The sequence below is a fragment of the Parambassis ranga genome, chromosome 8, assembly GCF_900634625.1.
Source record: "Parambassis ranga chromosome 8, fParRan2.1, whole genome shotgun sequence".
Lineage (NCBI taxonomy): Eukaryota > Metazoa > Chordata > Actinopteri > Ambassidae > Parambassis > Parambassis ranga.
The window spans coordinates 7,834,804-7,859,718 of NC_041029.1; the positions used below are offsets into that span (position 1 = coordinate 7,834,804).

General features: G+C 42.3%; 1 protein-coding gene across 1 annotated transcript; it reads left to right on the forward strand.

Annotated features, from left to right (window-relative positions):
- Window positions 1-8,520: 8,520 nt before the first annotated feature.
- On the forward strand, window positions 8,521-24,203 carry gsg1l (gsg1-like). The gene is made up of 5 exons (XM_028412438.1): window positions 8,521-9,027; window positions 15,477-15,524; window positions 19,704-19,856; window positions 22,155-22,266; window positions 23,837-24,203. The coding sequence occupies exons 1-5, from the start codon at window positions 8,739-8,741 to the stop codon at window positions 24,201-24,203; spliced, it is 969 nt and encodes a 322-aa protein (XP_028268239.1). The 5' UTR covers window positions 8,521-8,738.
- Window positions 24,204-24,915: the final 712 nt, after the last annotated feature.

The following is a 24,915-nucleotide window of genomic DNA, read 5'->3' on the forward strand; positions in this document are numbered from 1 at the left end:
GCAGTTTATTGTTATGGTAATAAGCCAGTCTGGAAAACTGTGACTCTCATATCAACAAAAAGACTTTAGTCATCATCAAACATATTTGTGCAGCCTATTTTATTTGTCACATCAGCAGCACACTGTAAACTAATGGAAGACACACACCCATCAGGTGGTTTGTGTATAGCGACAGTATCTTAGTGTGTATGAGTTGCGCTGTGGCGAGGGAATCCCTCATGGACGTCAGGGAAGCTGTGATGCACGTCAGTCATGTACACCCCGATGGAGGGTCTCGACCTTTCCCTGCTGTGACCCCTCACTGGTTCCCAGCACATATAGTCAAATATCCCACCTCCTACCGCTTCAAGCCCTGCAGACAATGTTTGTATTCTGTGCCTGCATAGTGCCTTTGATTCAGGCATTAAAATATACACAACCTTCTAAAAAGCAACAAGTACTGCAGGATTAGTGTAGCAGCTGCAGAGATGTAACCACTGATTTTTTCACCCTAAACTCTCTTAATAATGTGTGTTAAACTGTGTAAAGCCCGCAGCCTTAACAGGCTTACAGTGCAAAATGAAAGAATTTATCTGTATTTTTACAGAGCTTCTGACTCCTGGATGTGAGAATAAGCTCCAAATTAAAAAAAATTAATTTCTAGCTTTTTAGTCCAATTAATTGATCAGTGCATTACAGCTAATGTAAAGTTTTCAGGAGGTTTGGATTTGTTACAAAATAGACTATTGACACACCAGCAGCAGCACCACACACTCACTTTGCTGCTGCTCAGAGTAAATAAAACGCTAACGAGCGACTTCGACAGCTCATGAAAAACAGCCTGTTGCTATTCCCTTCACTGCAGCTTCAGCTGGTTACACTAATGATCAGAGTGGGGCTTGATTTAATTTAGAGAAGGAGAGCGATGGGGGAGGCAGGTGTGTGTGTTTGGACTGTATGCAAGCAGTGTATATATTTGTGTGTGTGTGTGTATGTCTAAAGGCACAGTGGAGGTCACTGATCATCGGACATCTCAGCCCTAATTTAATTAATTTTGCCCCTGTGGCACTGCAAGGTCTAATCTAGTAAACAAGGTGAAATGGGAGGTTCAAAGGAGACATGCTCAGGATTTGAAGGATGCCTGACATGAAGTATGAGCGTCACCTTATGAGTTTCTATAGCTAATTTTTCACCTGTAGTGACATAAGGAGGGAAGGAAAGGAGGTAAAGGACAATAATGTCCAGTTATTTTGAGGTGCTAATTTAAGCTGTGTCTGCTAACAGTAACTCCTAAAAACAGTTGCCAGCTCTTGAAGTGCTGAGCAGAATGTTTAAATGACACAAACACACCTGAGGACAGACTGTTTGTGCTTTAAGCTAATTTCTCTGCTTCCTTTCCTCAACACTGCAGCACTCTGAGTGTCCTTCCAAAACATCCACATACACATACACTCCATCTCTGTCTCTGTTTGGAGAAGTCAATCTCTCCCCGGCCTGCTCGGTAATCGATAGGCAGCCTGATATTACTGTGGACCAGTGGTGAGTTATTCCTTCAAGCTGAAGCAGGAGGCTGATGGAGGAGGGAGAACGTCGCAGGCAGTGGGAGGATGAGCCTCAGAGCAATGGCTCTGGACTGCGTCTGAGGAGAGATGGACTCCAAGATATTATAAAAAAAGGTTATATGTATGTGAGAATATGTGAGTGATTCTGTGTCAATGCATCAACAGTAAAGACAGGACAAACACTTATACTCATTACAGCAGGGAGGTATCTGATCATTCAGCCGAGCCAGAGTCCACAAAAGGAGGAGTCATCCTGCAGCACCACAGCCCTGATCCCCACATCATGGAGTCAGTCTGGTTTATGAGAAATAAGAAACAGACTAAATCTACAGCCAACCAACTTCAGAATCCAACAAAAGCCAAACACCAATCTTAAACCAATACTATTACCAAACCAGTCCAAAAGCAAATCTTATTCTTAAACTACTCTAAAACCTAATTATGAGACCTTTCAGTGAGACAAAGTTCATCCCAAAACTAATCAAAACCCCACAATCAGGTCCCATACCAGTCCAAAAACTGTTTCTGAACTTCATCATTATGGACTCTGTCTGGAATGACATGAAAAGACAGAGATACAATCGTTTGACAGACAGTCACATCCACGTGTGTTAAAAGCAGATCGATGGTACCAGACGGGCTCACTTACAGTGTACATGAGAAACTTTTAACATCTGTGTCATCACCGCCTCTTCACACCTCTGTCTCTCTCTCTATAGGTCTTGTCAGGCCGAGATAAGTCTTCCCTCTGTCATCCTCTCTCTGTGCAGACTCTTAGCCCCTAAATCACCGCAGCTTTTTGTCAGACACAAACGATCGTGTTTTAGTCACACGGAAGCAGCTGGCAGCAGAGAGGGAGCACAGAAACACCAGATTAAGCTCAGGATTAGCTATCGATCCGTCATGCAAACACACATTCTTCTTTTCTCACTTCTGTCACTTCTTCTCATTTTATTTAAGCGCACACTTCACTCCTGCCATTCTGGTTTCACAGAACATGTCACAAGGCAGGAACAGAGATAACAGCAGGTAGAAAGTGAGGACTGGTTGTCTCCCATCAGCTAATGAAGCTCTCCAATCAGCAGTGAGATCCAGCTCTCTAAAGGCTGATAAGGAGGAAAGGCTGTAATTGAAATTGACCAATCGGCTTTGTGCTTGGTTCAAAAGTCATTATGGAGCAGTGTCTGGAAGCATAAATATATATTCAAACGGCTAAATATGTCACTAGAGTTTTAATGAGTCGGGACTGAACACCACAAAGGCATCCGAACCAACTCAGCTTGCAGATGAAGGCAGAAAAAAACATGGAGTGTCTGTCTTCCTGCCAGCTGAAGGCCCATCCACATCTTCAAAACCCAGAGAGGTGAACACAGACGCAGAGAGAACAGACGGCGTGAATAAAACATGGACTCACCGAGCAGCCGGACCGGCACAGACATGTATAAACTCCACCCTGCTCTCTAGAGGTGGGGATTTATGGTGCATCTCCTCCTTTTCACATCCCCCTGACACTTTCATTACAAAGTAAAATATCACGGAAATTGGACATTTCCCTCTCCTGGAGATCAGGTAGTCTTACACTGGGTGAGAGTGAGGTGAGCAAGACAGGCGAGCATTTCAATAACAAGGTCCACCTCCACGCCTGACTAATCCTGACATATGACAGACGGGCCCTTAGAAAAGAAGGATGGCTCTGACTCGTGCTAGGGTCCCTAGCGAGAAGGGGTGGGGGGGGAGCTTGGATTTAGAATAGGACTAGAACCTCAGGTGGGTAATGGTCCCTGTGAATTTCAATCGAGGCTCAAAGGATTATGAATGAGCTGAAACTTTCTTCTGAGTGGTTTCTTATGAAGGCTGCAGAGACTTGCAGAGTTCAACAAGATCACCACGGGAGGCAAATATTAAGAAAAGAACGTCTCTCCCGATGATAAAGTTTCAACATGAGTATGTTACCACTCGACTGCAGAGTTCGACTGTGTTTTGTTGCTCTAAATACATGTGTTTGAAGGTGAAGATGTCTGTTGTGTTGTTGATCCTCTGCCTTAAAAGTAAAAACTGAAGGACAGTCTCTCTGCCTGTGTGTGTTCTTGCTGTCCGTCACGTTCCCTGCAAGTTCGTGACCATCAATCACGTCTGCCTCTACTGTAATGGCTGACTTTCTGTGTGCACCAAGAGGAGACAGCAGATTTACAACTTCAGCCTTGCCGTCCGAGTCCCCGACTCTCTCTCTTCATCTCTCTCACACACACCCAGTGTAAGTGTTGCAAAGCAGGACAGGCTTCTTAAAATCTCCATTGATTCTGTGCACAGTGGAAACATTATGGCCTTGCTGTGTCAGTGGATACAACCCTCACTGGTTCTGTTCTAGATAAGAACTGCTAGGAGAAGTGTTTATAAGCCATCTGACCAGCACTGAGAGATGTGAGGTCGTAAGGCAGATAATTCATACTTTTCTAAGATGCTACAGGAATTCATTCCTCCTTTAGGCTTCCTCAGGACTCGCTAGGTGCTGACGCCATTCAAGTCCCATTCCACCAGACAAACAGCTCACTTGTGTCCCATGAATGCCGAAGCAGGTGTGAAATTAAATTGTGACTTCAGAGATTTAAAGTACAAGCACGGCCTGTTGCCTGTCGTGGTGACACCCCCCCCCCCCCATGTTTAATGTAGAACCACACTACCAAAACAGACAACTCTCATCAAATATTTTTGCTCCATTCCGAAATTCCGGACAAAATTTTAACAGTTTCTATTATAATTGATTTATAAAAATGTGTGAAACGCGCAATAGTGCAACGTTTGTGTTTCAGTTTAGTTCAGTTGAACTTTCTCTTCTGTAACGTCCTTGCACAAACTCTGTACTAACACAGATCCATATTGTTCTATTTTATGGTTTCAATTTAAATTTAGAGGTGTTTTTTCACTCTTACAACAAGAACACAGACTTTCTGAATATTATATTAGTAATTTGTGGGAACCTTTGGCATAAAATCAGCAAAAGATAATGGCTTCAGATAATGAAAATACTGGCAGTGGCCTTCAGAAAGTCATTTTGGTGGAACCCTGATACGGATGGCTGCCAGAGACAGATAGACAGACAGAAAGTCCCATTAGATTAGGAAGGAGGGAGGCATGAAGAGGAGCTTCAGCCGAGGGTATAATGAGCTGCAGGTCAGCCGCAGATTTTTACCGAGGGGAAATCAGGAGGAGGTGGGGATGAGCTGGGATGTTGACTGCAAACACACATAAACACAGACTGAATACAGTTGTAGTCAGATGGACTGATATTCATGCATGCATACGGCTCCTCTGCAGCTTAAAGAAATCACAGGCTCGTCACAGAAAGGATTAAGAAGCCGTCTGACTGCCATCGCTCTGTTTCTCTTTTTTAATCTCATTCTCTTTAAAACATTCAGGTTCACCATCTGTTTCTGACAGTAAACACTGATCACTACATTCCCTGAGTTTAGAGTTTGACCACTAGGGTGCAGAAAAATCAACTATAAGCTGACTGACACAGAGCCCTGACTCAGTATGTGGACACTCCTGTTTATTTTCTGTGGTTTCCAAAACTTCTCCTTGCACCTGCAGAAAATACAAGATTCAATCAACTCTGACACTCTCAGAGATTTGGCAGCTACAATCAAAATACTCACATTTGGAGCCAGACTGGTTAACTATTTACTTTACCGAGACTAGAGATTAACTATTTACCGTTTTTGTAAATATAATTAAATGCAAAGCAGAGGTAACCTGTTTTAGTTGCTCCAGACCCATACTAATGTGGACATGCTAATATTGACACACCACTGTCAGCAATCCATCCTGAGGGAATTTGCATAAATGTCATTTAGTGGACAAAATGAACACATCTCCTGGCCTCCTCCTCCTCCTCCTCCTCCTCCTCCTCCTCCTCCTCCTCCTCCTCAGTGCACCCATGCAGTCACATAATTGGAAAAACACAGCCAGGTGAAATCTGCTGAGCGTGGAATTGATTTGCAGGTTATTTCCACTGCAAACTGCTGTCCATTTTTTTTGAGAAGTGTGTTAATGTCCAACAAGACTGAATAAATTTACCATAGGTATGAAGAAGAGCTGTATGCCACCAGTCTATCAAACAATACCCAGAGAAGTTTTAAACCTCAGACTGTAATCTGTGAGGTGATAAAGAGAACCGTCCTCTGCTGTTTTATCAACTTTGTGGCATTCGAGTTTATCAACAATATGGTTCATTTTCTTGTTTGGGACAGTGTTGTAGGTGACAGTGTTGTGTTTACAGAAAGCTCTGAGAAAGTTCAGATGATGACAGAAGTGTCAATGTTGAGATTTCTGTCACATTTTCTGTGACAAAAATGGATTGATCACCCACATCATCCACTTTATACTTCACAAACCATCCAAGGTCACTGACACACTCAGGCCTGAGCGCTGTGTTTTACAGCCTGCAGTGTGTTTTCTTGCACACACACATTTTCCTCAAAGCGACAGGTATAACTGTAACACCTGAGTCAGGGTGTTTCCTCACCTCTGACATTTCTCACTGGGCATCCAGATGTTGACCACTTCCTGCTGGCGGTGTTAATCTCACATGTTTCCCAAGATCCCTGTGACCACACAATAAGAGTGTGAAGACGTTTGCACTGCCTGACCTACAACATTACATCACATGTGTGTTTACTGACCACATGATCGTTTCCCTGACATCTGAACATAGGACAAATACAGCCACAAAAGTACATGCGATGTGGTGGAAGTTCTTTGATACCCTAAAGTGTTTTGTCTTCACCGGCGCTTTTGTGGCAGCAAGACATTAAATATATCTTAAAACACCTGAATTCATAACAATAAACGCATTTTAGAAGAAAATGTTGAAGGACTGAAATATATCAGCCTCATGTTTTCATTCTGATGACATCTGAAAAGAGGTTGTAGCTGCACTTGCTTACTCTAAAGGGACAGTTCACCCCTGAATCAAATAATTCTCTGTATCTGCACATTTTTTTCCAGTAATATATAAAAATATATATAATAGAACTTGATTGTGGTTAGCTTGTGCTAAAGTCTGGAGCTCCTGACTTTCTAAATCCAGAGTGCTTACTTGGAAATAAGTTTGGTGTGGTGTTCGGGTATAGCAGAGGTGTGCTGATGCGGTTGTTGTTGCCACCTGGGGTGTATCGCGTTACCTGCTGCTGCTGCTGCAGTGAGCTGTGTTAACTCAGATGTCGTGATCTACAGGCTGGTGCCAAGATTTTATTCAGACTGCAAACAAAGCTGGAGCAAACCCACAGATGGTCCCGTATATCCAATGGGAAATCTTGTCAGGAACGCCTATCCAACAGCCCTGCAAAATATACGTGTGTGTTTGTATGTGTAAGAGGGGATGCAGGTGTGCGTTTCAGGCCAGGGACAGGATTCAGTCGTCACATATACCAAATGATTCAGAGCTCTATTTTAGGAGCTCTAAGGGAACCAAATTACATGCTGGCATAAAAGCTGAAGGAGATTTTCTTTACTAATGAAATCATGAGGTTTCCATGGTGTATTCACAAAGGGACCAATGGGAGCAGACAGAAGAAGACGCAGGCAGGTTATTCAAAAGTGTAAAAACTTCATCCTTGATGTGAAAACTGGACTTTAGACACATTTCTATTCATACTAATTTTAGTAAAACGTTGTAAGAGTGCTGATTCTGATACATGTTCTCTTGCCAAAAGCTGCATCAATTCCCTGATTCTCAAGCACACAGTGTAACATTTATGAAATATGAAGTACGGCAGAATTTCTCTTCAAGCCTAAACCAAAGAAAGTGCTTTACACCAGAGTCTGTACACTGTGCGTTTCTATGTTTCTCTGCACATTTCTAAAGTTTGCTTCTGAAAAAGATCAACGAGCTCCTTAAAAAGTCTAATCCCCAGGATCCAGGTTTTCTTCTTTGCCTGAAGTCAGCCTGGACATTTTAATGTGTTTGAGCGGTGAGAGATTGTGAGATTGTGTGAACTGTTAAAATTTTAACTGTTTAGAGTTTGACCACAGATAAATCCAACAACATTATCACACATTTATCAATGCACCATTTTCTGCTCTCTTTATTGACTCTCCTGAGGTGCTTTGCCAGTCTGAATCAGACCAAGATTTCATAGATCACATATACAACAGAAACATACACACACACACACACACACACACACACACACTGCTGTATTGATCTGGAGGAGGGAGCTATAAAATGAGCGGTAATGGATTGGTGCGGTAGGCGTCTTGGCCTTGTCACTGGTGATTTTCATGCCTGGAGATGGGAGCTTGCTGTTGATGGGAGTTTGTTGTTGGCTGATCAATAACAAGGGGCTGGTCAGTTTCTACATATTCATTGACCACGTCACATCTGCAAAAACAAATAACACAAACGTGCAAGCTCCATTATTACACATCTGTCATGGCCTCAGAGCCTCAGAGCTGGACCAGCTTTGTGATAATTAGATCGATTGATTTAAATTATGTGTTTGGAAGGAAAAAAAATCTACTCTGATTTTGCCCTTCAGCCTACAAAACTGTTTGAAATAGGACATTCAGAACGACCTTAATACCAGAGAAAAGATTGGATGACCACCAGAATCATTAGGATTCCTCCTCTGGGGAATATGAGACTTTAAAGGTAAATTTCATGGCAATCATTCAAATTGCTGATTAGATATTTCAGACAAAGAAGAAACAAGAACAAGAACTTTCGTCAAAACAAACAATAACAACAGCAACAACAAAAACCCTGATTGTCAAAAAGAAAAAAGATGATGTGTAATAATTGTGGGCACGAGTTTTCTGGGTCTGGCCACAGTGATGACGCACAAGAAACCATACCGACAGAAGGAGAGAGAGAGAGAGAGAGCGAGAGAGAGAGATGCTCCGCTCTCAGCATCACGTTTCCTCACTGAGCGCGCTGCTCTTTGAAGGTGGAGCAGCTCTCTTTTTCTCACATTGAGACTGGAAGGTGTCAGATGTGATGCTGGAAGAAGATATTTCTGATTTACGGCTTGTCGGACCACCTGAGGACAAAGTGGCAGACAGAGGAGAGAGGAGGCAGAGGAAGCGCGCGTAATTCCTCTGTGCGTCTTCGCCGCGCCATGCCTCTCCAACTCTGACCGCCTCCTCTTGGATGAACTTTATGCCACCTGCGCGGACGCGGGCACCGGCTCCGAGATCATGAAGACGACGCGGAAATGTCGCGCGCTACTGTCGGTGGGTCTGAACCTCGTGGCCCTGTTCTTCTCCACCACCGCGTTCATTACTACATACTGGTGCGAGGGCACCCAGCGCGTCCCCAAACCTAACTGCAGCAAGCAGCGGCACCACAACTGCATCGACTACGGCGTGAATGAGACGGATCAGAACAAGGTGCACTACAGCTGGGAGACCGGGGACGACCGCTTCCTTTTCCGCCGCTTCCACACCGGAATCTGGTACTCATGTGAGGAAAACATCCATGAGGCAGGTGGGTTCGACAGTCAAGGAGACTGTAAGTGAAATACAAGGCGAGGCTAAAGGCTGAAGACCCCTTAAACGTGTGGTCAAAAATAATTAGACACAATTCGAACCATAGCTGCTTTGATAATGTGGGGTTTCACATGAAATAGTTCAACATCTTGTCTCCAGCACCCAGCTCAGTAATTTCGTCTTTACGCACGATCCAAAAACACCAGCATGAAACGTGCGTAAAGACAAAGCGCTGTCGATTTTCTTTAGTTTTTGGTGTGCTTGTGAGGACCTGTTCAGAGTGTGTTGGCATACTGAACACTGCTGTGGCCCAGACTGTCTTTAGAGTAGATTCATTGTAAGATGAATAAATACATTATCAATTGACTCATCCATAGATGATCAAAATGTGATCATCATAGTGAAAAACACTTCTTCTCAATTTCAGAAAAAAGGTTCAGTTAGGATGAGCTTTATTTAGAATACACAATAAATACACAAAATACTAAATTTTCACACTTACAGCCATTATGTCCATACTCAGTAATGTCTTCCTTTTTGTGTCTGTCACAAACTCCATTAGTGCTTCTACTATTTTGCCCACCTAAGAGGATATGTTATTTACTGATGGCAGGGAAGAAAACAAACAAATGGGATCTGCTGCTTCTGTTCTGCAAAGAAAGAGAGGGTGAAAGTAGGTAGTGCATCACAAACTGTTTGCTTGGTGTGTGTATTTAAGCATTTTGGCATAATGTAAATAAACAGCTTAAGGAGACAGACAGAGATAAAGGGTATGAGAAACTGTGTCTGTGACAGAGAAATAAAGTCTGTGTGTTTGTGTTGAAGTTATGCTGACACTGTCATCTCATCTTCCTCTCCCATAGTCATCTTCTGCTGGTAGTTCATCCTTACCATGTCCATGACCTTCTGAGATGTGTGTGAATAAGTGCGTGTAAATCCTGTGATGTGTCGGACAGGACACATTAACTAGTCATAACTGGCAAAGCTGCAGAGGTTGTTCAATCCAAGCCATGATATTTTCCTAAAGAGAAAAGCAAGTGAAGACAACTGATAACAAAAATGTAAGGGGACACAAAACCCCGAGAATGTGGTGTTCTCTGCAGAATATCCAGTGAGGCATGCTGCAAAAAGCGTCTGAATGCAGTGGGACATCTTGAGCACTTTTGGCATTCTGCATCTGACATAGTATGTATTGGGACATACTAATTCTTTTTTCTGGCATAGCAAAGTATGGGTGTGGGAATGCTGCCAACAACTGGTGCTCAGCCAAGAAGTTTGGGGTGGAACTCTCGCTGTAGAGTTTCTGTTCCAGGAGGTGAGTGCGTCCACATAAAGAGACATCTGACAGGAAGTGTTTGGATCACACGAACCAAACACTGAGCATCAAACAGTCTGAGCACGCAAACCGTTACACCCCTCCAGTGTTTCCACCACATATACATGTATGTTAATTGTCCTTGTGGGTGAGTTTAGGGGCTCTGAATACAACATATTCAGCCCTCGCTGTTTGATTTCCAGCTGATAAAGATTCAACGTCATGTCTGCCTCTTCATACAGCACCTGTGCTGCTCCATAAGCAGGATGAAGAGCACAGCCACAACTCCCGTCACAGCATCAGTGATCAACCTGAGATCAGATCTGATAACAACACCTGTGAGAGGGCATGGGGCCATGTTTGCATATCGAGCTGTGCCTTCCTCTGTCTCTGCTCATGTGTGTTAAGAGTGATGATGAACTCTACAGGAAGGCCCAGCGGCAGAAAATATGGAGGGTTTCCTGCTGAACTCAATGTTTTATTATTATTTTCAAGGTGTTTGATGGTCTGCATTGTGACACAAGCAGGAGTTTGAGTAGAATACAGGTTTGTAGATTGAAGTCAAGTCTGTTGTTGAGGCAGCTGAGTTGTTACGTGCAGAAGTGGCGGCTTGTTTTTAACCTGCAAATTATATTAGTATACTACATTATTTGACGTTCAGTAAAGATGCTGTTGTGCTTCATTTTGGTTGCGTTAAATTTCAGTTTCACCAGCTTCAATAACAGTGTCAGTGATCACGACAGGAATCTGGGGCTCAAAATGACATTATAAGAAACAAATAAATAAAGAACAAAAATAAGCTTGCAAAAAAAGGCATGTACATGGTTGCAAATCCAAACAGGCACACACAAAACACAAGGGAGCATGCTGAGGCAAAAGCCAGATTATAGATGAGGTCAAAAAACAATCAGTGAGACCAGACAGGAAAACAGAAGAGAGTCGAAAACAAGGCGGTAAATGGTGAGGTGTGGAGCTTCAGGTTTAAATACTGCAGGGACTGATTAGTGAAGTGGATCTAGGTACGTATGGACAGGTGATTCTACCGGTGCAAACAGCAGGCAGTCGAGGGAGGACAGAAAACAACCAGGCTGAAAACTAACAGAGGTCACATAAAGCCTGGCTTAGTAATGGGCCTGAGAGACTTTTATTAACAGAACCCATGAACATTTGCTCATTTTGGCCTCACAGCTGTGGAGCAGCTTTAGAGTTTTATCAAAGTGTTTTGGTGGATACAAGCACCCATAAATAAACTGCGCGTTTACCCAGTTTGTCTTGTGACAAATGATCAGTCCCTTCTGACTGATACAAGGCCATTTATAGAAGCTGGAGCGTGTGGCACTGCAGGGTAAAGAATGTTCTAAGATAGTTTTGTTAATTAACATTTGACACAATGCTTTCTGTGATACGTTTTGTCTTTATATGACAAAACTAGTCTGTTTGCATCACCTTTGAGGTAATGATGAGAGAAGAAGAGGACATCCTGAGATGATTACATGCAAATGAAGACACCAGCCTTCACTAATTTACATTTATTACTATCCAAGCATGGTACTAGCTGCTGAGAACACTACATCACTACATCTAGTCTGCACAATGCAATATATTTACGTTTAATTTTACATCGTGTGAATGTTTGGCCACTTTTACAGTAACAACCTCCTGGGTCGAAAAATAAATAGCAAATGACCGCTTGCTTTTGTCGTTATAGATCATTTCCCCATTCAGTAAACAAAGGGGCGAAGTAATAGATAAAACAGCCACTTTGATTGACAAGTGGGCACCATTACTGGTTGCTGTCAGCTCCAACCATGTTCTCTTTCTTTCTTTCTTTCGAATTAGCTGTCAAGTGTTTTTATCCAATTAAATATGTGTCCGGAAAAAATACGCTGAGATTTTCGTTTTTTTTAAAGACTGAAATAGAGACATCATATTACATTATACTGGTGAAGGCAGCGAGTTTTTTCACTTCTGCTAACATGGAGTGGTGGGCTTCAACCAACCACCAGAGGGCGATTGAGCTATTTTGACTGCGCCTTTTTGGCCATCTCTTGTCGTCCATCTTTATTCTCAGCCTGTGTTTGACACAGTGACGCTCTCAGTGTGACATGAACTTGTTGGTGTGGCAGCTTTGTTTACAACCTGTAATTCATCAGTGTCTGTTTCAATCTCTGTCGTCTGCCAGAACGTGTTCCTGTACAGCTCCCCACAGAGACAGACGTGACAGAAAACAACAGATGGCTGACATTTTACTGAACTGTGAGAACCAACCAAACTAAGCTGGGAAGTAAACACACAATATATTTGGCTTTAATGGGCTGTGTGGTAACAATAATCAACCTAAACCTTTCGGGACAGGATGTTCGGTTCAGTATAAAGTAACATTTACACTGGGATTGCATACTAACCTGTTGCTTTGTGTTTTATTGTGAAACGCTGTGTTGGATCATTTGACTGTATATACACATGTGCTTTTTTTCCCTTAGAGACCATTTCTGTCAGACACACCTGTTGCTAAACCATCATCCACACATCAGATCGGTGGAGCTCCAGATGTTTCTGCTCTTAAATATTCAACACGTATAAATTATTCCGGCTGACACCCGATAAGAGGAGGCTTTTGTGCCGCTCTGAAAGATATGCAAACACGACACAGCAATTATTTATCAGCCTGCTCTGTTATCGAGGTGCGTTTGAACATAGGGCCTTATGGTTCACATATACTGTCATGAGCTGAAGTCTGACATGTTTTATGCACAGAAACCTCCCATGTGTAGATGACACAGCACATCAGTCACCTGTCTATCAATGTTAAAGTAGAATAATATGGCCTCATAAGTAACAGAAGCATTGTTTTCTGCTTTATTAAGAAAAAGTGCATTTCTGAGTCACAGTGTCATTGGAGCCTGGTTGGACTCATGGGCGTCACACAACTTTTTATTCATCAGTTTCTCTGTGCATCATCTCCATTCTCCTGCTTCTCAGGCAGCAGCAGTAAAAAAGTTTTTGATCATCATTAATCTTTCTGTATCCTAATACGTGAGGCCAATTGGACAACTAAAGGTTAAATAAAAAATACTAGTCACTCCGTCTCTGCCTCATTGAGGCTTACTCACTGGATTACATCACTACAATCTGGCATGACTGGCAAAGAGACTTGTAAGGAGCTCAGCTCGATACTGTTTAAACAGCAGTAATGAGAGCAGAGTCTGCGGCTCCAAAAAGAGGCTTTACTTCACACAATGTGCACTTTTGCTTGAAACTGCTCATAGTTTGTTTTGCATGTTCTCAAAAGCCTGTTTAGTGTAAACTTTGTTAATGCTACATGTTAAGTGTGCACCTGTTGAATGCATTGTGGGTAATGTAGACGTCTGAGTTTGTAGAGAAAAACTAATAGAACAAAAAAGTTATGTGCCTTGGGCTTTACCTGGCAGCTGAATAAATCAGACAGATGTGCTGCTGTTGAAGTAATGGTACGCTAGCTGTTGTTTCACAAAAACCATTCATACTCATTACAGCTGCAATTAACCCCTGAATGACATCGGATCACTGATTAAAGAGACTGCACAACTGCTGGCTGCAGGGAGACGGAATAATGAAACTCTGGCGTGAAAGTGAGAGCAGGAAACTAAAAGTGTAAGAAAAGACATTTGAATCCACCCGAAGCCTCTTTAAAAAAATCAGTTTCATTATCTGATAGACGGTGAGCCTGATGACTGGGACTTTTTTTTTTTGGATAATTGACATTTTAGAGCAGAGTGGTGGTCGTCTGCATGTTGTAGGTAGGTGTAGGGATACTGATTATGCTGTTAGTTCTGTCAGGTCACAGACAAGCCTGCTCACTCTTTAATTACATTTTAGATTCATGTCCTAATCAGACACTGCTCCTCACCTTTTAGCCGCAGCACATTTTCACTGCAGCTTCATCAACATATTCAACAGTCTCTTTCATGTGTGTTTCTTAACAGCAGACTGCATGTGTAAAAGGAAAGCTGCAGTAATTATATGTTTTAATCTTTTTTTTATGGACCCTGAGTATCTGTCAGACAAACAGAGTGTATCTTTATCTGTCGGCCTGGCTACTGTGCGTTGGGGGGTTCAGTGTGCACGCTGGTGCGAGGGCGTCGGTGTTCAGGCTGGTTATGGATGGGCCTGCCGGTGTCCTGTGACACTGCAGAGGCTGAATTATAGCTCGTGTTGTGGCCACTGATCTGTGACCTGCAAGGTACCACTGAGTGCTGATGAACTCTCTGCAGCAGAGTGTGCCAAAAAGAAGCATAAGAGAGGAAACTACAGTATACAAAGATGTTTTTTACTTTTATAACTTTTGTTTACTTTAGTTTACTTCTGTAAGAGATTCACTGGAGAATATTTAACATATATTATTGTGACTATTTTGCATAAGGGAATTTGACACCAACAAAATAGGCCAATGGTTTCCAATAACTCTTCACAATATTGAACACTTACAATGCTAACATAGTGCACTGTTCTCAGTCCTGTTTTCAGTACTCTGTTTATGCTAAACTAGGCTAACCATATCCTTACTCCAGGTCTACACATAATAATTCCACCTAATTGTCTGAACAAAGAAGTGACAGAAATAGTCATGAGGAATGATTCTTCACCTGCATAAAGCACAGACTGGTAGTTTTCCTCTGTTGCTTCCAGATCTGTTCTTATCACACAGAATAATAATTTAAATCAATCAATAGAAAGCAACCACATTAATACTGTTGAGTTCATAAACTAAAACACCATTGTGTTAACCTCTGGCACTGTGCAATGTCAGTCCTGTCAGGACAGTGTTGCTACTACAAAGTATGGAGGTAGATAATGAAATAACAGCAGAGTGACATTCAGGAGACACTATGTCTTTGTTTGCATCCTGACACATTATTAGCCAGTATCAGTCTGACGCGCTAATGCTCATTTTATTCTTCTTTTCTCCACCCATCTTCTTTCTCCTTTCCTCTAATCGCCTCATTCTCTGCACCTCTTTCCCACCTTTCTCCCTCTGCGCTTCATTCCCAGCTCACCTTGCTTTGTTCACCTCTCCTTTCCTCTTTTCCTTTTTACATTCCTCTCTCCTCTCTCCCTCCCACCCTCACCCTCTGTCTCTCTTTTCCTCTCAGGTGAGAAGTGTCGGAGCTTCATTGATCTGGCCCCAGCATCGGAGAGAGGTGAGTAATGATGGTCATTAGGCATCGCCTGCATTCCCCACTGCTTCCCACCTGTTCACACCAGTCCAACGAAAAACCACAGAAGAAATATTTGATACTTCACACACAGCTTTCAAAGTTTTTGAGGTATCTTTTCACCAGATGGCTCACCTCAGTGGTGTGTCATTACACTCTTGCAACAATTCATATAAGAATTTAGAGCTTTCTGCCATTTCCCAAGCTGCAGCAACAGCTTCAAACTATACACTGCTCAAAAAATAAAGGGAACACTACAATAACACCTCCAAGATCTCAATGAATGAAATATTCCAATTGAAAAATCTTCATTCATTACATAGTGGAATACATTGAGGACAAAATAACATAGAAATGACCAATGTAAATATGTAAATTAAAATGATTAACCCATGGAGGTCTGGATTTGGAACCATACTCAAAATAAAAGTGGAAAATCACATTACAGGCTGATCCAGCTTGAAATTCCTCAAGACAAGTCAAAATGAGGCTCAGTAGAGTGTGTGGCCTCCACGTGCCTGTATGACCTCCCTACAACACTTGGGCATACTCCTGATGAGGCGGTGGATGTTGTCCTGAGGGATCTTCTCCCAGACCAGATCAGTCGACTCCTGGACAATCTGTGGTGCAACGTGGCATTGGTGGATGGAACGAGACATGATGTCCCAGATGTGCTGGATTGGATTCAGGTCTGGGGAACGGGCAGGCCAGTCCATAGCATCAATGTCTTCATCATGCAGGAACTGCTGACACACTTCAGCTACATGAGGCCCAGCATTGTCATGCATCAGAAGGAACCCACTGCACCAGCATATGGTCTCACAATGGGTCTGAGGATTTCATCCTAGTACCTAATGGCAGTCAGGGTACCTCTGGCTAGGACATGGAGGGCTGTGCGGCCCTCCAAAAATATCCTCCCCACACCATTACTGACCCAGAAGAACGATCTCCACATCTCCTGGTGTACTGGCCTGTCTCCTGGTATCTCCTCCATGCTCTGGACACTGTGCTGACAGACACAGCAAACCTTCTTGCCACAGCTCTCATTGATGCGCCATCCTGGGTGAGCTGCACTACCTGAGCAGTTTGTGTGGGTTGCAGACACCGCCTCATGCTACCTCTAGGGGTGAGAGCACTGACAAAATGCAAAAGTGACCAAACATCAGGCAGAAAGGATGAGAGCAGAGAAATGGTCTGTGGTCAGCACCTGCAGAACCTCTCCTTTATAGGGCTTGTCTTGATAATTGCCTCTCATTTCCACCTGTTGTCTGTTCCATTTGTACAACAGCAGCTGAAACTGATTCACACAGTGTTGCTTCCTAACTGGACAGGCTGATTTCACATTTTTTCACATTGACATTGTGTTGTTTAAGTGTTCCTTTTATTTTTTTGAGCAGTGTATTTGTGCAAAATCAGGGCTTACTTGTTACTGAGCTGTGTCAGAGGGGACCAGGGTGGACAGTGGGGTCATCACTCTCAGACCTAAGACAGGGTTCATTTGTGTTCACTTCTTATCTACAGAGGCTCTTTGGTTAAGGTTATAGTAAATTTAAAATGTTTAAAATAGTGGTTTGGGTTTCTTCAAGGATAATCTCTATTTAGTTGTGTGAAAAGTGACGAGAGAGACCTTAAGTTCAAACAGCGCCTACAGTTTAATCTACAAGCATGGCTATCAACTGATTACAATGTTTACAATAATACCCACAGGTGTTTTTTCAGCTGCTCTGCAGAGATCCTAAAATGCTGAATTTTAAGCATCTGTAACTCTCTGTCTATTGATGAAGGAGGAAGTAAAGGGAAAGTGACATGTATTAATTGATATGAAACAGTCTAAGTGTTTTCTGGTGTGTTGTCACTTTTGATTTATGGAAGTTATTGGAGCCTGTAGCCTAACAAAGATGGGGGTGATGCCTTTTGCTCAAATCCAGATTTTAAGCAGATTTTAAAAAAAAAAAAGATGCTGAAGAAGTAATTGAATGTTTCTATCAGTGATACATTGACCGAAATATTAAAAAAATCCTGTATAATATCAGACTCAGAATACATTTAAATGTCTCTGAAGTTGCTGAATAATTAGGAATTATTCCAACTCATAAGGACTCCTCCTCACAGCAGATTATTGCTAACAGCACACGGTGTTTATATCCAGCAGTGCATGAAAGGAATTTTTGAGTGTCCAGAAAAAAGAGAATATTTTGGTGCATGTGGGCGTAGCCTCTAATTCACAGTTTCCTGCAGAGCAGGTAGTTAATAATGAAAGTTCTCTGATGGTTTCATCTGTTAATGCCATCTGGAAGAAGAGCAGTGGTGTTGCACAGAGCAGTGGTGGATGATATGATGTATTGAGCGGGGCGACCTTGCTTCTCACACAAGGATACAATATGTTAATCTGCCTTCCTTTGGGCCCAACATGCTCGCTGCTGTTTTATAACACACAGCTGCTCCTCAGTCAGATCCAAGTCTGTTCTTAATGAAAACAGAAACAAAAATAAAGTCTTAATTTCATTACAAGGGCACACTCGCAGAGTGGCAGCCAGGAATTAAAAAGATAATGTGGTCAGAAGTACAAAATCGCTTCTGCTGTAGGAGCGGACGGACAGATGGGGCCAAAAGAGCGAGCGCCGTGTAGCTTTTGAAAATATAATAAAATCTAACTAAGCCCAAATATAATCAGGTAACCACCAAATTAAAAGCCTGCCTAAAATAGAAATGTAAATTAGACACAAAGATAAAACTAAGTAATTGATGGCCTCTGTTTGTGCACGGAAAGAAAAGTGGACGAGCCTCAAACTTTCCTGCAAATCGAATCATTGAATCAAGAAAATGAGCTTATAACACAATTTTGTTCTGAGCTAACATCATTAGCTAATCTGTTAACGTGTAAAAAAAAAACATCTGGAAGTTTTAAAAGTTGGGTTTGTTTTCCACTTGGTAAGTAAAAGACTTTAATTTAATATAAAAATATTAATTTTTTTGACATAAATCTTGAGTTGGGGCCGCATTAAATCACGAGATATTTTAACCCTAGTTTACTGTTTTGTTTTTTTAATCTAAAATAAAATAGATACATGTATATATAAATGTGTATCCGTTAATGATTGAGTTGCATAATCAGCATCACTTCCACTTTTAATCTAGAGTCTTCAAGCAGAAACGTTCTGACGAAGACGAAATTCTGAAATGTGCTGTCAGAAATGTATGACACTTCAGCATCACTCACACACTCAGGAAAACACACACAGGCACACACACAGTAATTAAAGGCGTAATTACATCCATTTGTGATGAGACTCGGACTGATGAGCCGCTTCCTTCCTGTTATCAGCGGTGTACTGGTTGAGTCCCTCACAGAAGGTTTTATTTACTGTCTTAGGTTTAATGAAGTCTGCTCAGTCTACTGATACATACTCAATACGACAGAAACAGCGGGAGAAAATTGTTTTTGGTCAATATTGTAGTGCTGTGAACTTCCCTTCCAGGCACTTTATACCCCTGGAATTTGTTAGAGCTGCAGCTAATGAGAAGGTTGGAGAGTCTAGCAATGTATTCATTTTTAATTGGCAGATCCATGATTGAATAAGCATGTGGCAAAGTAAATAAAGGAGTGCAGAGTCATGCCTTGGACATAGTCTTCATCTTCTGGAAGTGTCGGCTGGAAGAGCTGTGTGACACTAAATTAGCTATCAGTATTGGTAGATTGAGGCTTCTGCAGCTCCTCCGAACTCATTGATGTTCAAACTCAGCCCGGAGGTCGCACTTCATCTACATCCCCACCAGAACCGAGCAGATAATCCTGTTTAATTCTGCATCATTAGCCGCACCGATTCAAGAGGACATTCTGCCTTTTAGAAATAATACATGTGGAGAAAAATATCTGGTGGTGAGAGTGGATGCCGAGGGGATCTCCTGCTACAGGATGACAACTCCATTCTGCTTTAAAAATGATTCAGAGCATGAGGGAGTGTGGTGGAGTTGTAAAGCTTGTTCATCATCCTCTATAATGTCTCTGTACAGCTCTGTATGACCTGAAGGCAGCTGTGCCAAACAAGCTGGTAGAAATATCAAACACACCGTGGCCTCCTGCTGCAGGCTGATCAGAAACAAATATCTCACCTTGTGTTGGCCTCTAACTGTCATCAGTGTAACTGAGTTGTGTGTTTATAGGTGTGTTGTGGTTGTCGGTGGTGTCTGAGGTGCTCTACATCCTGCTGCTGGTGGTCGGCTTCAGCCTTATGTGTCTGGAGCTTTTTCACTCCAGCAATGTCATCGATGGACTCAAACTCAACGCCTTCGCCGCCGTCTTCACCGTGCTGTCCGGTAAGATGGATGATAGCATGCTGTCCATGAGCCTGCGCTCTCTCAGTGAGATCTAATTAATGATATTTAACAGCAATCATCAATAATCTGACCAGTAATCTAAAGCTGGAGCCACCTTTCAGTATAGACAGTTATTATAATCCTGTAATGCACAAAGATGCTCTGAGAATTACCAGGCGAGAGCGACTGATGCAGATTTGTGAGAGGGCAGTTAGGGTCAGAGGTTATCCCCTGGAAGCACTCGCTGAGTCTGTGCCAGGGATTTCTTCTCCCAACTCATGCTAAACCTCTTACACAAGAAGTTGGCTCAGCGTCCACCACATACGCTGCACAGAGCTCTCTCCTCTCCAGGATGTTTTTTAACAGGAAAGTGGGACACATTTTACAGGATTTACTCTGCAAAACGCTGAAGCTGTGATCATTATTCATGTTCTTCACCTATCGCAGAGGTAGATCTGATCTGCTCATTTGAATTTTGACAATAAAGCACAGTGAAGGTGATGTATGTAGGCATCAAACAAAGGCCAGCGTCTGGGGCTGAAAAACGAGGCCAGAGCCACAAAATGCCATTCCTTGAACAACCATCAGAAAAGCAATACAAGCAGAATTGAAGCAGAAATAAACAGCCTGGTACAATTTTTAATAACTCATCTGTTTAAATTACACTAAGCCTTACATGTATGCATATGTAAAGGTGTGGCCACTTTAAATGCCAGACTGCTCCCTGTCTGCCTGACAGCTTCAGCTCCTCAAGCACCTTTTTTAATGGTTTTTGGATTAGCTGGATTAGTTAGCATCTGGCATGGCTAAGATGGATCAAACTATTATAACACAGTGTAACATTATCTTTTAATTACAAAGTAAAGAACAAGCTTCTTTCCATGGGCTGGTCTGGACATTACAGTTCAGGGCAGGTCATGTTACATGTGTGTTGCTGACCAGATGTACATGGCTGTCCGTAGTTGTGCATGATGTCGTATTCTTTCATGTCATGTGACCACAGAGACACACACAAACACACGCACACACACACACATTTCCTAGAAGTCAAGGTCGAGGAGAAATGATGGTTTTTTTTATAGAACTGTAAATTTGGAAGTTTTATTTACTGCTAAGACACACACACACACACACACACACACACACACACACACACACACATATCCTCAGTGACTGATTACAGGCATGTAGCTCTGAACTGTCACACACTTCTATGTGACACACACACACAGACAGGAGATAAACAGCTCTGTCTGTGGATCGAGTGGTTGTGATGTATAACTCCTGATTTGATGTCACATCAGCTCATTCACACTGTGGCTTTTTGATTTATTGTAAATTTATGACTGATTGGGTGCCTGCTCTTAATTGATTGGATGCCTCTTAACCAGCATGTTAAATCAATTGATACTGCATAATGACTAATTATGATAATTCCATGCGTTGTGATGTATTGCTGCTAACACTCTGAGCTGTAACTCACATGTGAAGTCATTTACTGTTGTTTTGTTTGCTGTAATTATCATGGCAGATTATTGTGTGCTTATTAGTGTTGTTATGTAAGAATTAGAAAACACACTAATGGTCCTCCTTAAGTTGTTCTGAGCGGCCATCAGAGGACATTAAAATCATATGGGTTTATCTTCTGGGGGAGCAGAATATGGACATTTTGTTCAAAAGTCTCTTTTAGCTCTAAAGTTTGTTGGGCTCTATGAACTAATAACACTTTAGTTGTTGAAGGTCGGGGTAAATGTGACCTCACTAAACATGTTTTTACCCATAACTCACCCATTACTTGTGAATATTTTAGGAATAACTTGAAGTCATTTTAATAAATTGGGCACAGAAAATCATCTAATCTCAAGGATGAACTGATTAGAATTTAGTAGTCAAAGTTCAAACATTATGTTCAAACACATTGTGGCGATAACTCAAGAATGCTTAAGCTAACTGTGACACATGATGAAAATAGAGATGAATTTTTTATATCCCAAAGGTCAAGGGTAGATTTCACTGACACCATAATATTATGCAAAAACACTAACTGTGCTCTCGTTCACTGGCTACACAGTATCATAAAATTGCAGCCTTTACTGACATCATGAGCAACAACACAAAAGAGGACCAGGCAAAAAGACTGGGACAGGAAGGCGAGGCAGAATATTCTTGACAGAGAACAGACAAAAAACAGGAAAAAGCATCCCTGTGACGTTTTGTATTATCAAAATAAGATAAATATTGTTTTTGTTCCCCTACAATTGTATTGTAACAAATGATTTGTGTGTGTGTGTGTTGTAGGTCTTCTGGGTATGGTAGCCCACATGATGTACACTCAGGTGTTCCAGATCACTGTCAGTCTGGGTCCTGAGGACTGGAGGCCTCACAGCTGGGACTACGGCTGGTCATTCTGGTCAGTACACAAACAAACACACACACACACACACAGACACACACGTGTGTGTTCCCAATTACTATTACAATGCCTGTAATTATGATGAAACCTCTCCCCTAAGGACAAATATGGCCATAATAAGTGTCATATAATGCACTTGATGGACGACTGAGAGCATATTTTCAGGTGAAGCAAATCCACCATGTTGGATTCATAAATGTGGACGGACAGGCCCATCGTCCCTTCGTTTATCCAATCACCAAACATCTCTTTGCGATAAATGTTCCCAGAGGTGTGTTCAGCAGGTGGTGATCAGATACACAAGGAGTGACAGAGTTACTTTATCAAGATGAGACCTTCACTGCTCGCTGTTTAGAGGTTTACAACTCAGTGTAAGACTCTGTTGTTAAGCAACCTGTTGTTGTTGTTGTGTTCAAGATGTTTTTTTTTATCTGTCCATTCCAAGGTTGAATTAAAAGGTTGTAAAAGTAATAAGGTAGCAGCAAAATAAATCATAAAAATAAGAAAACATAAACACAAACAAAAACAGAAGGAGTGAAACACTTGGAACAAGGACACCTGCTCCTGTTAGTAACAAGATTTTCTCTGCCAATCACTCAAGTGAAGGCCTCTCATTAAAGACCATGAGGGAGTCGTTCAGGATCTTTAAAGTGGAATAAATTAAGCAGGAAGGATTAACCTCCGCTGAAGGGAAAAAAAAATCTCCTTCAGGACTAATGAAGAGTGTGAATGTGCTCTGTTCTTTCTGAGGTAGATGAGTGATGTGCACTCACATGTACTGTCTAAAGAAAGCTTTAGCCTGGGAGATGTTGAGATGTTGGGTCATGTAAGTGAACACTGCGGCACTGCAATAGTTAAATTATATGGAAGCAAAAGTGATTAATCACTGTGACTGACAACGAACCGTGTTTTATCAAATTCTACCACAGTTTTGATTCTTGTTTCTCCCAGATAAAGAGTGATGGATTGCATCAGTCATTTTGCTCCGTTTCTGGGTTTTGATGTTATTTGTCTTCATGTTTTTCTTGCTCAGCAAGTTTAAAGACCTTTGCTCTGTATTTATTTTTGGCATACATTATTTGCCTCAGTGCACAGGGACTGATTGCTTCCTTACTAACTACTTAATATGAGACTTATTCCCTCTAGAGCCACCACACTCTCTCAATTAGCAGCACATCAGTTATGAGCCTGCTAACATTAACTGAAGCACAGACTGAGGCTGAGAGGCTCAGAGCGTCCATTGGATCACCGCAGATGTTTCTCTGAGTGCTTTTATTCCCAGAGGGAACCGTGTAAATCCTCCATCTGGTCAATCACACCTCGGTGTCAGAGTATGTTCCAGTGATGTTGGCCATCCTGTCTGTCAGTCCAACACTTCTGGTTAGAGCAAACACCGATCAAATTACTATGACAGACCCCACACAACTGAATCCACCCAGCATCACTGAAAGGCAATGCCAAAGCTACAGAAGGGACAGAAAGATAGAGAATTACCAGCCTGCATATGTTGTTGATTGAGTGTCTTCTCCTCCTTGCCTTCTCTGTCTCTGTCTCTTTGTCTGTCCAGCATGGCGTGGGGTTCCTTCACCTGCTGCATGGCCGCCTCTGTCACCACCCTCAACTCCTACACTAAGACAGTGATCGAGTTCAGACACAAGCGCAAGCTGTTTGAGCAGGGCCTGCGCGAGGAGCAGAACTACCTGGACCAAGAGGCTTTCCACTACTTCCAGGACCGCTCCCTGCAGTCCATCTCCAGCACTGTAGAGGTCTACCCAGGCCACAGTGGAGCGAGAGCTGGGCTCGTTGTTGGGGGACCAGGCCCTGGTCCTGGACCAGGTCCAGGTCCCGGTCCGGGGCGTGGAAAGATGAGAGCCACATCAGCCTCCATAGACCTGGGGGAGAACACAGACTCACTGGGGGAAGAGCAGTGCTGATTCACCCAAACATGGTGGTTATGTGGGATAAAGGTGTAAGGAAAGGTGAGGCGGACATATAAGTCTGGACCTGGCCGCTAGGATTTCCTCCATAACTGCAAGCACAGCATATTGTTTTCTGTTTTACGCAGACTGAACAAGCAAAGAAGTGAACAAAATAGATGTGTTCCACATATGAAGTGAAAATCAATATAAAGACTGACATCTTGTTGATGAAAAGTAGGTGTTCTCCTGCATATTTGGAGGTGCTATGTGTAGTATTTTAACATCAGTGTGCACCTCTATCAGCTCTTTACCAATGAAACACATGCCAGGCTGGTCAGCCATTGATCCCAAAGAGCTGTGTGGACTCCATGTCAACATGTTGATGAGCTTTATTAAGAAAATAAATATTTCCTGCCCTCAATCCCCATCAGTCCTCATCAATCCTGGTTCCTGAACCTGACCCAGTGCCCAACTGAGTGCAGGTCCAATTTTGATACACTGTAATTGGGTCAAGTAGGGTTTTAATAATGTCTTTACGAAAATCATGAAACAACATTCGCACTGACCTTGAAAAATAGCTCACGCAATCAAGCAGCAGTGTGCAGTAATGATGTTAGCATATTAGCACCCTAGCCTTGATTTTAATGACAGGTGAAGCTATTTTTTCAGTTCGTGAAATACTACACATCGCACATTTAAACAGGTCATATACTGGCCAGTTCCTACA

Coding starts and splice junctions, on each gene's coding strand:
- gsg1l (XM_028412438.1), top strand. CDS start 8,739: ATGAAGACGACGCGGAAATGTCGCGCGCTACTGTCGGTGGGTCTGAAC. Junction 9,028..15,476: donor GGAAAACATCCATGAGGCAG/GTGGGTTCGACA, acceptor TTTTCCTCTCAG/GTGAGAAGTGTCGGAGCTTC. Junction 15,525..19,703: donor GGCCCCAGCATCGGAGAGAG/GTGAGTAATGAT, acceptor GTGTGTTTATAG/GTGTGTTGTGGTTGTCGGTG.